Source organism: Conger conger, chromosome 11 (genome assembly GCF_963514075.1).
Source record: "Conger conger chromosome 11, fConCon1.1, whole genome shotgun sequence".
Taxonomy (NCBI): Eukaryota; Metazoa; Chordata; class Actinopteri; order Anguilliformes; family Congridae; genus Conger; species Conger conger.
In genome coordinates this window covers 44,757,367-44,772,696 of record NC_083770.1, presented here as the reverse complement: position 1 = coordinate 44,772,696, position 15,330 = coordinate 44,757,367, and the positions used below count along the sequence as shown (strand labels likewise).

The window sequence follows — 15,330 nt, the reverse complement described above, 5'->3', positions numbered from 1 at the left end:
ACCACAACATTAGAACAAGGTCTTTTGTAATTAGTGCTTGGATAATAGGATAATCGTACAATGTTATTATCGAGGACTAAATTGAGGGAATATAGGCTATCAGTTGGCTCGTTTAAAATATTCCATTCCAATATTTGAAACATACTTCATTTTTCTAATAAACACTCGGGTATTTCAGAAATCAAGGGCTACACAGTGCTCAGTCTGCACTGCACTGTACTGTATATTTCCTTTCAGTCGCACTCTCATGCTTAAGCCTGGGGTGTCATATTCCCCTAATAGAACGGAAAAGATTGAAATGGTATAACCGCAACCGCAAAGCAAGCATGTATCCCAGATGAAGTAGCGCGCCAGGTGAATATGCAGCGCTTGACTCAAGTTCTGGGTGACAGAGCAACTTCTCTTTCCGTTCCTTTCTCTCGCAAAGTGCAACGCGGGATTTTCCACCTTTCGTATAGGGATAGTTAATTGCAAGACTTCTCGATCGTGTGCGCGTTCCACAAATGTAGCTTCAGTATGCAGTCTCCGAACGTCGAAAATACGGACCAACAGCATGTTGTTCCTCCGTGAACTCAAGCAATGGTCGGTTAATAAAACGGAAATTTCACACGACGTCTTGTAAAATGTTAATCTGCGCTGTAACTGCAGAGGTTGTCAAGACCGTTGTATGTTTGTATATATTAGTTGCACCTTTTTCCATTAGAAAGTGTGTAGGCTACATTTACACACGCACACAACACTCGGAGACTCGCCTCCCCTATATGCCACAGAACACCTTGGCTCTCTGAGCTGTCGCTGGTGCTGTAGATACTGTCGCCTCCCCGCCCATCGCGTTATGCTATTGGCTAGCAGCGCTGGTAAATTTATTTCAGTCTGTAGTAGTGTAGCACTGGGTTGGTAATACAGGTTAGAATTAGGAATTGCAAGATGCTGCTTCGAAGAGCTAGCTATACTGGCCAGATTTTTAACTGCCCTTGATTCAGTGGTAGGTTTATCCGAGACAGCGAAAGAGCCAGTCCCATGTAGATAACTACGGAGGAACCTGTTACTGTCACGCTGCCTCCGATGGCATCAGCTTGAATACGGGGAAAGTCTCCCCGTTTTCGGTGCGGACGGGAAGAGAAGCAATGGGACCGTTTTCGAAGGGACGCTACTTCTGTTTGGGCATCTTCTTGTTCCTTGTTTTCTTCTCTACTTGCGCGACAACTAAAGGTAGGTCGAACAGAAAACGACGTCCCATTATTTAAACACACATGCGGGTTTTTAATATAATGAGCACTAATGTGTTGTCCTGTGCAGCAGCTTCCAATGGGATAGGAGTCTATCATTGAATTCAGCTGCGTATAAAAAGCGGCACGTTGCCACCTACCCGAAGCTGTTAATTGACAAATTGTTTGTTCTCAGAAGTTGCTGCAGTGCGTGTATGTTCAGGAAGAATGAATTTGCGTGTATCTTCTGGAAAAAAATAGTTTTTGTTTACGGGGATGTAAGATAATACTAGAGTCTAACATGTATTAGCACAATATAACATTTGTCCTGCTGAATTGTTTATCAACAATGGATTATTAAATATGTGGTTTTAGTTATTGGTTGACTTATCAGTTTAGCCCCATATTCTCAGCCGTGTATCGGTAAAAGCGATGTAGTGTAGCCTATTCCTTTGTTCTTTAACTGCATTGATAACATACCCTGGACATGTGGAGTTTTATTCGTGTCTCTTCGGCTTTTCCCATTAATCGTATTGAACAAACTTCGATATTTCAACAATAATATTATTTATGTGGTTGCACATCCAGTTTATATTGTGAGAGGTAGTGTTGTAGCCTATTGTTTCGTTGTATGCTTCCTTTGAGAAATTCGTGTAAAAATGCAACAGGCGCACGAGCTGTACACTCGTTAAGCAATCATGGTCTACGTGTAGGCTACATTTTAATTTCGCTGCATACAGGGCCAGACCTTTGTATTCTTTTCTGGATCCCTTTAAAGTAGTACGGGGTAATCTACTCATTTGCTGAACTCGTTGCAATATGAATTTTCAAAAGACTGCACGTTGACTGGGAGCCCTATCCACATTTTATCCATATTAATACAACATAAAAGATGCTGAATGTGCCATTTAAAACACACCCTTGTCCTGATTAAAGTAATGGGGTGTATTTATGAATAAAAAAAAGAACAGCGAGTAGACTTAAAACGCGTCATGATTGTCCCGTGGATCATTGACGGATCAAGTCATATTTCAGTTAAGGACTTTAGTTGCATTTAATTTATCTTTCGGGGATTATCTCCGACATGGTGACTTCAAACCTCCTTGACCTGTCACTGACATTGAATGCGCAGGGAGATTATTTCCTTGCGCAGGTGACCGGCGAACTCGACCAAATCTCGAACGGAAATGGGATATCGGAAGGTTCGTGAATGATTTAGGGATTAGGTTCGTCTCTTTATGCAAATATTTGTTGTTTGAAAGTAATTTCATGTGCACAAGTGGACGAACGGCAAGGTATACAGGGTGTTGCATACAATTCAACGTTATTTCATACATATCCTATCAAAACGTTCAATATTTAGCATGTTTGTAACTGGCTTCTTTTTGCCTCGTGTTACGGGTTTGGTTTAATATCGCCGAATGCAACAGCAAAGAAATCTGTTTCTGGAAAGAATAACATTTCACATCACAGTAGAATGGCTACTGTAAAACATTTGTATTGACCAACATGGAGTATTGCATTGCAGCGGTATTGCAGTCTGAAACGATGTTTCTGAATCACTGTTACAAAAGGTGCTTAAAGGTGAAATAAGCAAGACACCTGCAGACAGTGGCAATAACTGCCTATCTGTATTTCCTGTAAAATGGCCTCAATACTGAAGCAGATTTCCCTTCTGACCGTTTGACCTACAACTAGGCACTGCTTTTGTTTGAATCTGTTAAATGATCACTGCCTAATTATTTGATGGGCTAATTAAGCATGTAAACAAAGGCAGCCCTTGTTCTCCCTAATCATCAACAATGAGTCATGCTTATTTTCCAACTGAACATAGAGCTCTTAAGAAATAATTTACATAGTGAACTGTACAATGCTGGCATTAATGAAAGGCAAACATTTTAAGCATTGACATTAAACTGGGTACTTGGGAATATTTTCTGCAAACTTTTTCACATAAATATTTCATGTAATTGCTGCAAACTGCTCTTTTATGGATTTGTAATTATGAGTATATTACCATGGCTGGTTTGTAAATGGAAGTTGTTCTTGCTGAGGGGCCAGTGAATGCTGAATTGACATGCTTGTAAAAGATGAACACATACATTTCAGCATCTCTGCACGTGTACTGCGCAGATTGAGGTTGTATTTATTTGGAAATCCCAAATCCGTCGCAAAAATCATTCAGAAAACTGAAAAAGAGGCAGTGCATACATTGTCCAATTTGACTATATTGGCTTTGATAATTAAATTGAATTAAAATAAGTGATGCACTGAACTTCTATCATATTTACTTCTATCTAATGGACTACAATGATTTTTGAATATTTTTTTTGGGGGGGAGAGAGAATCACAGCAAGTTTTTAATTATATTTTTTGGAAGTTAGTCTTCCCGAAGCTAGTGTGGATTTGTCCTTTATATACAGTAAAAACAGTGAAACAGAGATGAATAAATCATCTTGGTTATGGTGATGTGGCAATGGACAGAATGTAAAATAAAGATGGATTGTTGTATTTTGCCCAACATCTTCCTTAGATACAGTATGATCTGAGGCACAGCAGTGGCACAGATAAGGATGTAACCCAGGGGTCTCCAATCTTATCCTAAAAGGGCCGGCGTGGGTGCAGGTTTTTGTTTTAACCCAGCAGTAACACACCTGATTATACTAATGAACTAATCGTGGTCTTTAATCAAGACCTAGATGAGTAGAATCAGCTGTCTTAGTCCTGTGCTAAAACAACAACCTGCACACACACCGACCCTTTCTGGATAAGATTGGAGACCCCTGATGTAACCGAAAAGGCTTTGCGTTTTCATAGTCATCGATCTGTTGCCTTGTGCGTGCGACACCTCCACCTCACGCTATACTGGGATTTTAACACTGGTGTTGCACGACCTTGCCGTTAACAGCGCTGGACTTAAAACACTTGCGAAGCTTCACAAGAACAGCGCCTTTCTGAGGCGCGGGGACTCTCCCTCGCTACCGCTCCACAGATTTAAGTGATTAGCGATCAATGGGGACGTGCAGGGTCGGGTTGCTGAGAGGGGAAGTCACGCGTGAGGTCAGGCCCCCAGGTTTTTGCTGTGTAACACGGCTTTTAGCGGGCCTAGTGGGGCCCTAGGGGAACGGGGAAATGGTTTTCATTGTGCTCACATCAGAAGTGTGTGCGTGTGTGTGTGTGTACGTGTGTGTGCGCGCGTGTGTGTGTGTGTGTGTGTGCGTGTGCGTGTGCGTGTGCGTGTGCGTGTGTGTGTGTGTGTGTGTGTGTGGGTGCGTGTCCCAACTCTGTGTTATCGCCGCATGCAAGCCTCCTCTTCGCTGTTCCTGTCTGAGAGTTGGAAGACTTTTATTCTTCCTGTTTCGTGAGGCTTGCGCTATGCAATTACATTAACTGGCTTCAAGACTCTGATACGGCACCTGTGCTCACAGTAAAGTGATTCTAGTCAAGCAACAGTGGTCTCATAATGAACGAACGCGTATGAGTCTGCCTGCTTTTAGTTTTCGAATGTCTGCTTCCTCGTCAGGTTTTGGTTCAGTTCTTCTGTGAAAGTGTGTTTGAAATTTAGATTAATTGATTAACCACGAGGCTAAGATATCGGACCATACAAATACAGATCTTGATTGGGGAGGTTTTAATGACTGTTTTTACTCTTTCAGATCTATAATGTACTATAGTACATAGAATAATGCAAGATCATTGTTTTTGTCTCTCTTACAAACGGACACTAATTTTGATGCAAGTGTAGATTCTAATTAGCCAAACTTGATATGTGTTCAAATGAATGATTCACATACAATCAACCCATCCTGTGATTTCAGAAATAGGAACTTTGAATAATACTGTACCTCAACCAATATTGAAAGACATGAAAGTCTTTATCAGGATACCTCTGATTGATGAGGGTCCACAAAACGGCTTGAGGACTGGAGGTTGCCTGTAAATACACATGGGCTTGTATAATTAACATATTTTATTATAACAATGTGTTATTTTTCCATCGTTGAACCTACACTGTAGATGTCAAACGGATAGAGATTAGTTCTGATGGTTCACTGTAGTTAGAAAAAAGTCAAACTAAACCGTGTAACGAATTATTTGTGGTCATTCTCACATTGTGTCAAACACTCTTGTCGAACATCCTTTTAAATAAATATAAAAGATGTAAAAAAAATAAATAAAATAATAAAAGGAAGCTGAGATGCATCCGTTACTAGACACCAGCTGTTTAAGTCTGTATTCTTCTTGTGAATGATGGCATGATATTGAGAAACAAATGCAGTGGCAGTGTAATTATTTTTACATAACCCAACCATCCGTAGTGTTTACCGCACGGATATCTCTCTACGATGGCTTATTTTGATTTTGCCGCGTAAGTTGCCTCCAGTGTCATTTGCCCATGACAACAGCTTGCTCAATCTGCATTATAATGACTAAATCTGTTGAAAGTTGAAAAAATTCAGCACCCACTCATATGGATTTGCACTTTTTGATTGTTATACGTACGTCCAAAATCCAAAAGCTTGTTTGGTCAGATCCCAGTGAACATTGGTTTCTCCAGCCACACAAACACAAATCCAGTCTTTCTGTTGTATCATTTTCCAAAACCAATCATCTTTGTGGGATTCTTGCCTGTGTTTTGGAGCACTTGGAAGACTTCATTTGAAAGAAATGATGGCTCTGCCGAATACAGAGTGAAGCAGGGGATGTCATTCTGCCCTTCGCCTTTTTTCCACATTGTGGTAATGGTCCAGAACTACTACCAGTTCTTAAAACTATGCCCAGTCCTCCCTCATTACTGCCCAGGAGGCAAGAGCTTTCTTCTCCTCGTGTTCCTGGAGGAAGCATGAGGTTTCATTTGCCCATGCTTCAGCCGTTTGCTGGGCGTTCACTGCTTCACATTTCTTGTCAGCAGCTGTTGAGGTTTTTTTTAGCAATAGCAGGTTGAGGGGGTTGAAGAATACTGTTTGAAATTACTGCAACATTGTCTCAGGCGGTAAGAGCAGTCGTCTGGCAGTCGGGTTGCCGGTTCGATCCCGCCCTGGGTGTGTCGAAGCGTCCCTGAGCAAGACACTTAACCCCCCAAACGCTGCTGAAGAGCTGGTTGGTGCCTTGCATGGCAGACAATCGCTGTTGGTGTGTGAGTGTGTGTATGAATGGGTGAATGAGAAGCATCAATTGTACAGCGCTTTGGATAAAGGCGCTATATAAATGGCAACCATTTCCCATTACTATTTACCTGGCAGTGTTTGAGTGAAAGGCCATATCGTTTGTGATAATTTGCTAGACCCTAGCCATGTTTGTCAGTAGGAGTGAAGATCTGTCTTCTCGTCCTGACAAAAGGATTCCTCGGTAATCAAAAATGAATAAATATTTGATGACACAGCGGGGGGGTGTAAAAGCCTGTAATTGTCGTGCATTTAGGGGGAGATTTAAGAACCGAGATCCAGACATGAGCACATGTGGAAAAACATGGCTATGGCAGAAAATATCCATGTCAGGCTTTATTTTAGTGCAGATCTCCCATTAATCAGCGCGTGGAGCATATGGCGTGGAGAGCCTTCTGCTGCGCATAGGTGTTCCTGGAAATGAAGTGCCATCAGAGGCAAGAATTACACTCCTCTACAGAGCGCTCCCCGTCTTTACGGACCTGTTTTCCTCTGGCTTCTGCAGGGTACGGTTATCCTCACCCACCTTCTGGATACGCTCGAGCGTCTCGCCCGTTTGATACAAACCGAGGTTTAAATCCATTCTCCTTAATGCTCGCTCCATGCCGGAGATGCAGGCAGTGTGTGAGCTGTTGCAGATGCAGGCACTGCTACGCACAAGCTCCTTTGAGTAAATACATGCCACAGGCAACATTATCAGACACCATAGCACTACAATTAGCACTACTTTGTGTTGCTATGTTAATGAGGGTTGCTGGAGGGGTGTAATTGGAAAGAAATCAACTGTTCTCTGAGAATATGCAAATGATAAATTTGTGGTGAAAGTTTGGAGGCAATTAAATCCCCAGTATGCCCTTATCTGGAATATTGAAAGAAATGACTATAAGCCCAAATGGACACACTCAGTTCACTATCCTCAGGTGCACATTGATGTCCGTGCCATGTGAAGGAGGATAGGTGGGTGTCATGGAGTGACTAAAATAGATATCGGTTTATTTGGCGTTCTCATCTTCTTACAGGTCGTATAGCTAACCGGATTACTGTCGTACAGTATGTCCTTTTGTGGATAGAGACGCGTCTTACATCAGGGTTTTATTCAAATCTGCACATGTTTGAATAAAGCCACATTTTCATAACCGGGTACCGATTTGTACTTAACTGGGCATGATGTCTGGAGTAGCAGTAGGTTTTAAATGATCAAAAACTGTTTGCTCTTTCCCTTGGTGCCCGTTTGAAATATCCTCATTGCTTTTTTCAGTCTTTAGATAGTATTGTGCTCCGGTCTTTCACAGTGGTCATTTCTGCTGCAGAATCCTGTATTCATAAAAGAACAAGGACATTGAATACCCTGCTTCATATTCTCTGTCCAAGGACGTGTGCGCGTACTATTGGCCTCATGAATGCACAATTTTCCTTATTTGTTTTGTAGTGTAGCATCTCCAACAGGATATGACATCAATCACAGGCTCTCTGCTTTCCCACACCTACATGGAGAATGATGCTAAAGCTCTAATGCTTTTCATTCAGAAGTGTTCTGACACTTACAGGAATACAATTGAGATGCAAGTTTGTGCGAACAGCAGATGTTTCTAGTTTCTACACAATGATTCTAGTCTTGCTTTGGATATGATGAAAATGAGGCTCTGTCTCCTGCTGAGCAGTGGAAGGTCAAAGCGCTTGTTTTCGGTAAGAGATGGTCAGGGGGCTCTGATTTCCTCTGCCGCTGTGGAATGAATCACTGGATTTAGGCTGCTGCACATGCAACCTAATGTAGTCTCGCAATCCCAATTTACATTTAAATGAAACAAAACGGCTATACATTGGAAAATGAAATACTGTAATGATGATGGTAATAAAAGCAAGGACCCCTTGTTTTGTGACGGCCTCTCGGCTGAAATCGCTGTCATTATTCCATCTCTGAGGGTACGCTGCATGTAATTTATGAGGAAAAAGACTTGTTTATATTGTATGCTTAAATATAAATTCAATTCATCAATTCATACACATACTACATATGTACATCATTCTAAAGCGGGGAAACTCAAATCTGACCCTCAAGGCCAGTCTCACTGCTGAATTTCACTTCTCGCTGAGAGTTAATTGATCGATTAATGCCCCTGATTTGCCAGAGATTTTTACTCACCTGGTGCTCCAGGTTTAACGCAGTCCTGATTGGTGGAGAATAATGAAACCCACCCGTGCTATTGGCCTCCAGGGCCAGATTTGAGTATCCCTGGAATAAGCTGATGAAGTGGGCTTGAACCCATTATCTGAAACATGCACTCATTTCATCTGAGTGGTTTGTTGCTGCCGTCCCAAGTTTTCATTATAAGGAAAGTAATGGAAATACAATCAGGAACGGTTATCAAAGCAGTCCACAGGCCCTTCCGCTATTTTGAGTATAAACCTTTTTCTCCCTGCACATTAACCTGAGGGCTGGTGGTATTTTTCAGAGCTTTTCCCACACCGAACAGGCCCCAAGCACGCTTTACAGTCAGTGCAACGCCAGTTATAATTTTACCCCCTCTTATGAACATGGCCACTTCTTTAGAGGGAGGGAAAAAAAAAACATTATTTTAAATTTCATTAGCCAAGGCCAGGGTTGTGATAGGCCAATCCATCTACAATGCATGCTGAAGTTTTCATTAACTTCTTCCAAGAAGAGTACAATCAGGACGCACTGAAGTGCCCTGCTCAGTCAAAGCAATAAATTACATACAATGCACACTACCTGAGGCTATTCATCTCAGTCCATGGATTCAATCAGTGGGCTCGTACAGTAGCACTTCTTTATTCCTGTCCTTTGCTCATCTGAGAGACCAAAGGCTTCCTGGAGTGTATTGACAATGCTGTGTGTTGCCATCGTCAGCCCCTGCTTTTAGCCAGCGTGGTGTGACTGCGTTGCCCTTTGCCATTCACAAGAGTAGTGCCAAGAATAGTTTAACACTTTTATTTTAGATCAACATAGTGGTAAATCTGCCTAACAATCCTTTTGTTGTGTGTTGACCCATATGTCTGAAACACAGGGATTGTGGAGAGTCGCAGCTCTACCATTAGTTTTGCAGTGTTTTAGACAAAGCCATAAACTGCATTTTGAAAATATAATAATAATAAAAAAAATGGGCACCTTATTTTATGCAAAGTCAGTCCGTTTTGTATCTGGAATCCTGTCTCACATGAGGAGCTGCAGAGTCTGTTCTGCAACCCGGCAGTATTCAGGTTCAATGGATTCAGCTGGATCCCGGCTAAGCCGGCTCTTCTCTTAGTCCAGGCCCTCCAGGTTCTCTGCCTAAATCCCGTAGGGGAGAGGAACACGGACTGCCGTCTGAGTCCGAATAAGAAGAGGCAGTTTATCCTGCCTCTGCTCATGACTCCTCTCGGTGCCAGAGAACCTCCTCCAGGTGACGGCGTGAAATGATATGTACAGCAGTTAGCTTTGCTGAACGTGAGCCCAATAAGCAAGCAGATCTGCAACAGAGACGCCAGAGTGACTTTTTATCAGTCAGAAAATGCTGTAAAGGAGACTTTTGTTGTGTGCAGAAGGGGATCGTTTCAACTGCAATACTGTCAAAGGAGAGACATCCTGCACAAAGTTTAATGTTCCGGAGGGGAATTTTATTGGCTGCCTGACAAAGATAATGTTTTGATCAGACAAGGGTTCATCCGGCGGAGTGTAAACGTATAGGACAGATGGGCCATCCAGTGGTATAAAAGCGATGGGACTTTGCTACAAAGCAGAGGGTTTCATAAAACACGCTGTAGGTAAGTACATGTTTGTAGTTCTCGAGCGCAGTGATGAAGTCTGGGGTCTGGTGTGCATTGAGAGTATACACAGGTAAACAAAGGTCAGAACAACACATTATGATTTCAGCAAACAACGAAGTGTAGAGTAAAGGTGCATGGCCTCAGTCAGAACTTTAACCTTGCTCCTCAGTACTCTAAATCTAAGTCCCCCGACTTCAGACTCCTCTGCTGACAATTATGGCTGCTCATTATCTCTGAACCACATATTTTTCCTCTTACGGGCGTTCTTGCTACCACCTCAATGGCGTGTGCGTGGGGTTAACAATGCATTCCTGCCTAACCCATCCCTGTCAATCTCTCATCAGGGGGGCCTAGGGCCGGGTCCTCAACAAAGGTATTGCGCATTGTCTCCATATAGTGCACGCAATAGTCTACTGCAACGCTGCCCAACCCTGCTCCTTGAGGATCTACCGTCCTGTTGGTTTTCACAACAACTCTAACAAAGCACACCCCATTAAACGGCTAGAGATCCTGTTGGGCTGCTCATTTTTAGAATCAGGCGTGCCAAATTAGGGTTGAACTGAAAACATGCAAGACTGTTTATCTCCAGGAACTGGGTTTAACAACACATGCCCAGTATTACCACAGAACTGTAAAACCAAAATGTGGGGTGTGATATGTGACCGATCATGAAAATTAACATAGACCATGATTCGGTCATGTGAAGGTCATTGTCAGCAGTGCAAGCCTGGTCCAGCTAAAGCGCTAATAATCGATGCTCTGATGCACCCTCTGCAATGCAGTGTTTGCCGCGTGGGGTCTTAACCGGCCAGGAGTCCATCAGGCCAATGCCCAGCTGGCCCCAGCCTCGCCCAGGGAGGGAAGGTTTTGAACGGCAGTGCCTGACCTGCCTGGCTTCGCACGGTCAACCTGTGCATGCGCTCTGCTTACACCCACTGCAGAAGAAGTGCTGACCTCAGGTCCAATAGCAGAGCATCTCAGCCCATGAGGCTGTAGGGTGGAGAGAAACAGGAACTGGCTGCGTTCAGGTGCCATTTGGAGGTTCAGCGGCCAGTCTGCACTCTTCCAAACTAATCGACTGTAAGCATTTGATTTGTTATTCCCAATTAGGAAATCACTTAAAAAATATGTGGTAAAAAAAGTTGATGACAATATCAGACAATTTTATTCAAATGCTAAAAGGAATGTTCATAAGCCAATTACATGTGGTGGAAAATATAATACCCACACCTACATACCATTTTAAAATAACGTACACTTCATAATTGATATTAAGACCCGTATTTTTGAACGAAACATTCTCACTTGAAATAAATATTGAGCTATGTTTCACGAGACCCTTGTACTGTAGATCCAGTGCTAGAATTCACATTTTGCCCTATGTTAGTACAACTGCACGCATTAGTCATCTGATATTTTCTTCTTTTATCTCATTTTGTATTTTAATTTGCACATTTCAGAGAAACATTATGCATGACAGCAGAATATGCAAATTATCCTTCATCCTTTAACATTTATATTGTCATAAGTCTTCTGCATATTCTATCACTTTAATCAAGAAAGCTTCCATGAATAATTTAGCACAAAATATGCATAGATTCAAAGAAGATTTGCTTGTCAGAAGTTGTCACCACAATGCCGAAATGAAGAATTTGAGCCATGGCCTGGGATTAATTTGTTAACTTTTAGCTAGTTAACGTTTTGACTAAAATTACCATATGGTCGTCTTTGGAATACAAGTGCTGTGTTTGTATGAAGATTTCATCATTTCTTAATTTAGTTTTTTTTAAGACTGGTCGCTGACATTCTGTATTGCAATGGGCCAGATCAGTCTCATTTAAAAGCAGCTCCAACCAAGCCTATTCTCACATCTGCTTGCCTGTATTAACCGGCTAAAATGCATCGTGCAGACTTCAGATAGCGTGATGTGTCAGTACCCATCTGATTTACGGCACAGTGACTTCTAAAATGCAGTCTGTGGTGTGGCTTCAGAGGCAGAATTCATCCAAGATGCAAATTATGAATGATTTTGCCAGCTTTGCTTAAAAAGATCCATTAAACATGCTTTAAACTGTAAACTGCGCAGTTATTTCAGAAAAGGGAGGGGTTGAATTGAATTCTTCCTACCATGGGACACACTTTATTTGTTTATTTATGAGCAATGCATGGCAGAACACATCTCAATTACAGCGGCGAGGAGATAGCTTTTTTTTTGTTGCCAGTAACCATTGTCAAAATCCACAGTGCCTGTCTCACTGACTGCCTGTAGTACCTCCCCTTCCTGCATTTTTATTTCGTTTTTTTTTTTTGAAAAAGTATGGCTCCAGGAAATGGGGACTACCAGACAAACACAGATAAAGGGCATTTATCAGGGCTCTGTGCAGGCTGCTCTTCCTTTGTTTTCACTTTATCTCCCCTTGTTCGGTTTAACCAAAGACTGTCGAAACGGATCGCAATCTTTAGAAAAGAAAAGCTAATTGAGCGTGAAAATCGATCATGGGAACTATGAGGGGTGTCATACAGCAGAGGGCACTGGGGAATGTCTGAGCTGGCAATCTTCCTGTGAAGCTGGAGGGTGTGTTCACCGTGGGGGCTAATTAAACCCAGGTCTGAACTGCTGCAGCTTGTAACCTTGTGAAAGCAGCGATGCTTTGCCCCACAGGAAAGCCGTGCGAATGGCACCTCCGTGCACAAACCTCTGTTCTTTACACTGACTCCTCCGCAGTGCCTCTCTGTGTGTAAAATGCGCTGTTGCACTTATCATAGAATTCAGTGAGTGACACCTTCAGGCTCCGCCCCCCCCCCCCCCCCATGCTTATCTCCACCCGTTGGGTTGAGCTCCCTTTTAGCACACAATTCTGAATTCACCTAAACTGCCAAAGTCTGCAATTCTGGAATTAAAGCAATCTCAAGTCTGAATAATTAATAATAATAAAATATAACCCAGTTAAAATCAATGTCCCAGCCCTGCTCAGAGTGTGTGGAGAATGGTCTTACAGTTAACAGAGTCCCGGGTCTCCTAATTGTGTAATGAGTTAATGGGCAGCGTCCCAGTGTGGTGGCATGTGGGGGCGCATAGTGGCTTTTTAAGCGCGGATGGTATGCCATACATTCTTAAGCAAGCAATTATTCACAAACTAGATCTGCTGATGGGAGGCATGGCAGAGGGAAGCAGAACCAGCTGCAGTGGGGATACATGCTGGGGTGTCTGTGTGTGTGTGTGTCTGTGTGCGTCTGTGTGTGTTTGCGTGTGTGATCCTGAATTTTGGCTGTGCAGAAAGGCAGTTATTCCTTGTTTATTGGCCCAGTCTTTGCAAGCTTTTGGGCTCAGAGCTCTAAAGAAAAACGGTTACAATTACAGCAAAGTGCAGTTATCTTAAGGGCCATCTGGGAATAGCTTCTTATGCTGCCATCAGCTGTTGATGTGCGAGCAATGTTCTCGTCTACAGGGTGTTCTGATTCAGACGTGAGTGTGCGTTCGTGCTTGTGTGTGTGGACCTGATGCTAATGCAGCGGCTCGGATGGCTACTATGCAGGGGAAAGGTCATTACACTGTGTCTGTTCAGGGCCGCCCGGCTTCACCAAGAGCAAGGTGAGACCCTGGGTTAATGAGATATATGGATCTCATCTGCAATGAACAAGTTATCACCAGATTCACTCCTGTCACTGTGGGGAAAACCGCTGACCTTCACTTGTCAGTGTTTGATTTAGGCCCGTGCTTAATGGAATGATCTCATTTGATTTCATATAAAGGCCTTGAGTTTATTGGAATGATAGCAAATAGAAAAGATAACAGCAGCATGGTGGCTGCATATTCACCTCTCACAAACAGTGGCTGACCAAATATTAATGTGATTGCCTGCTTCTGTTCTGGTCCTCGCTGCTGATGTGACATTGGGTTTATATTGGGGTGCCATTAGCTCAGGAGGTAAGAGCAGTCGTTTGGCAGTCAGAGGGTTTGCTTGGTGTGTCGAAGTGTCCCTGAGCAAGACACCTAGCCCCCTATTGCTCCTGACAAGCTGGTTTGTGCCTTGCATGGCAGCCAATAGCTGGTGGTGTGTGTGTGAGAATGGGTGAATGAGAAGCATCAATTGTACAGCGCTTTGGATAAAGGCACTATATAAATGCCAACCATTTACCATTACCATTTGATGTGTGGATCTTAGCTTATGAATAGGCAGCTATTTATTTGTGTTCATAACTGGCATATCAGTTTCACCACAGACAGACATTTTTTTGCCTTGAAGGCATCCTGTTGTTTTTCTGGTGTTTCATGTCTTCATTTGATGGCTGTTCGTTAATTTGAATTATTCTCAGCAAATATTGAGTCTCCTGGTTGTTTACGAAGGCTCAGCAAACTTTTTAAATATGGCTGTTTACTGATGGAACACAGCAGATGAGGTTTTTACAGGCCTTGGGTTTATAACAACAGCCTCTTTAGCAAAGTGGTCATAAGCCTTCCTGGGTTTTTCCAGATTTTGCGCCATGCAGTCATATTTATCGCACTGTGAAAAAAGCTCTTCTGCAGTAAGTAATTTTATGTATAATAAAAATAGGATGCAGGGCTTTATGATGGCATACTTTTTTGTATTGAGGCCTTTCAGAACATCGCCATAAAACCTTCATTGTGCTCCCGTCTGGTAGCCAAAGTGCCTCATATTGCAGAGTGTTAGTGCTGTCTTTAGCCCTGGAGCAAAGATCCAGGGTTCCTCTTGGTCCTTATCAGAAAACTTTCAGTAACCTATTACAGAATGGTATTGCCTGCAGCAAGCTATCTATTCCTCTGTCATTTGGAATGTTTATAAAGTTTTATTTTGACATTATTGAAATTCATTCTTTTGTCACGGCTTGACAGGAATCTGTTGTCGCCTTGTTTTAACCGGAAGGGATTTTGATTGAGCGTGACTGCTCTGTTCATTTCTGCAGTAGGCCACCCTACGATCTGCAGTTCATAGCCATCCGCGATTCATGTCGCATTGACATACTGTATGTGTGGCAGTCGGTATCGACTCCGTTTATGAAATGGAAAAAAAAAAAAATCGGACCGGTAGAGTGTTCCCAAGATGTCCGTGGTAATTTAATCTACTTTCACAGACAAAATTACTTTTCATGAAGTTCAAGTGTGAGACGTAGAACACGGTTCTGCAGTAATGTACTCCCCTGCATCGATTTCCTGGCTCATCTGCTAGTGT

The 15,330-nt window shown here is 42.6% G+C and overlaps 1 protein-coding gene across 3 annotated transcripts in view; it reads left to right on the top strand.

Annotated features, from left to right (window-relative positions):
- Window positions 1-753: 753 nt before the first annotated feature.
- LOC133140223 (netrin receptor UNC5D-like) overlaps window positions 754-15,330 on the top strand; it is a 184,394-nt gene continuing 169,817 nt past the window's right edge. The window contains exon 1 of one of the 3 annotated variants that reach the window (XM_061259914.1): window positions 754-1,212. In XM_061259914.1, coding sequence (XP_061115898.1) covers window positions 1,128-1,212 — 85 coding nt within the window. In that variant the 5' untranslated portion in view covers window positions 754-1,127. The remainder of the gene's footprint in view (window positions 1,213-15,330) is intronic. The other 2 variants (XM_061259913.1, XM_061259915.1) reach the window with 2 other exon arrangements.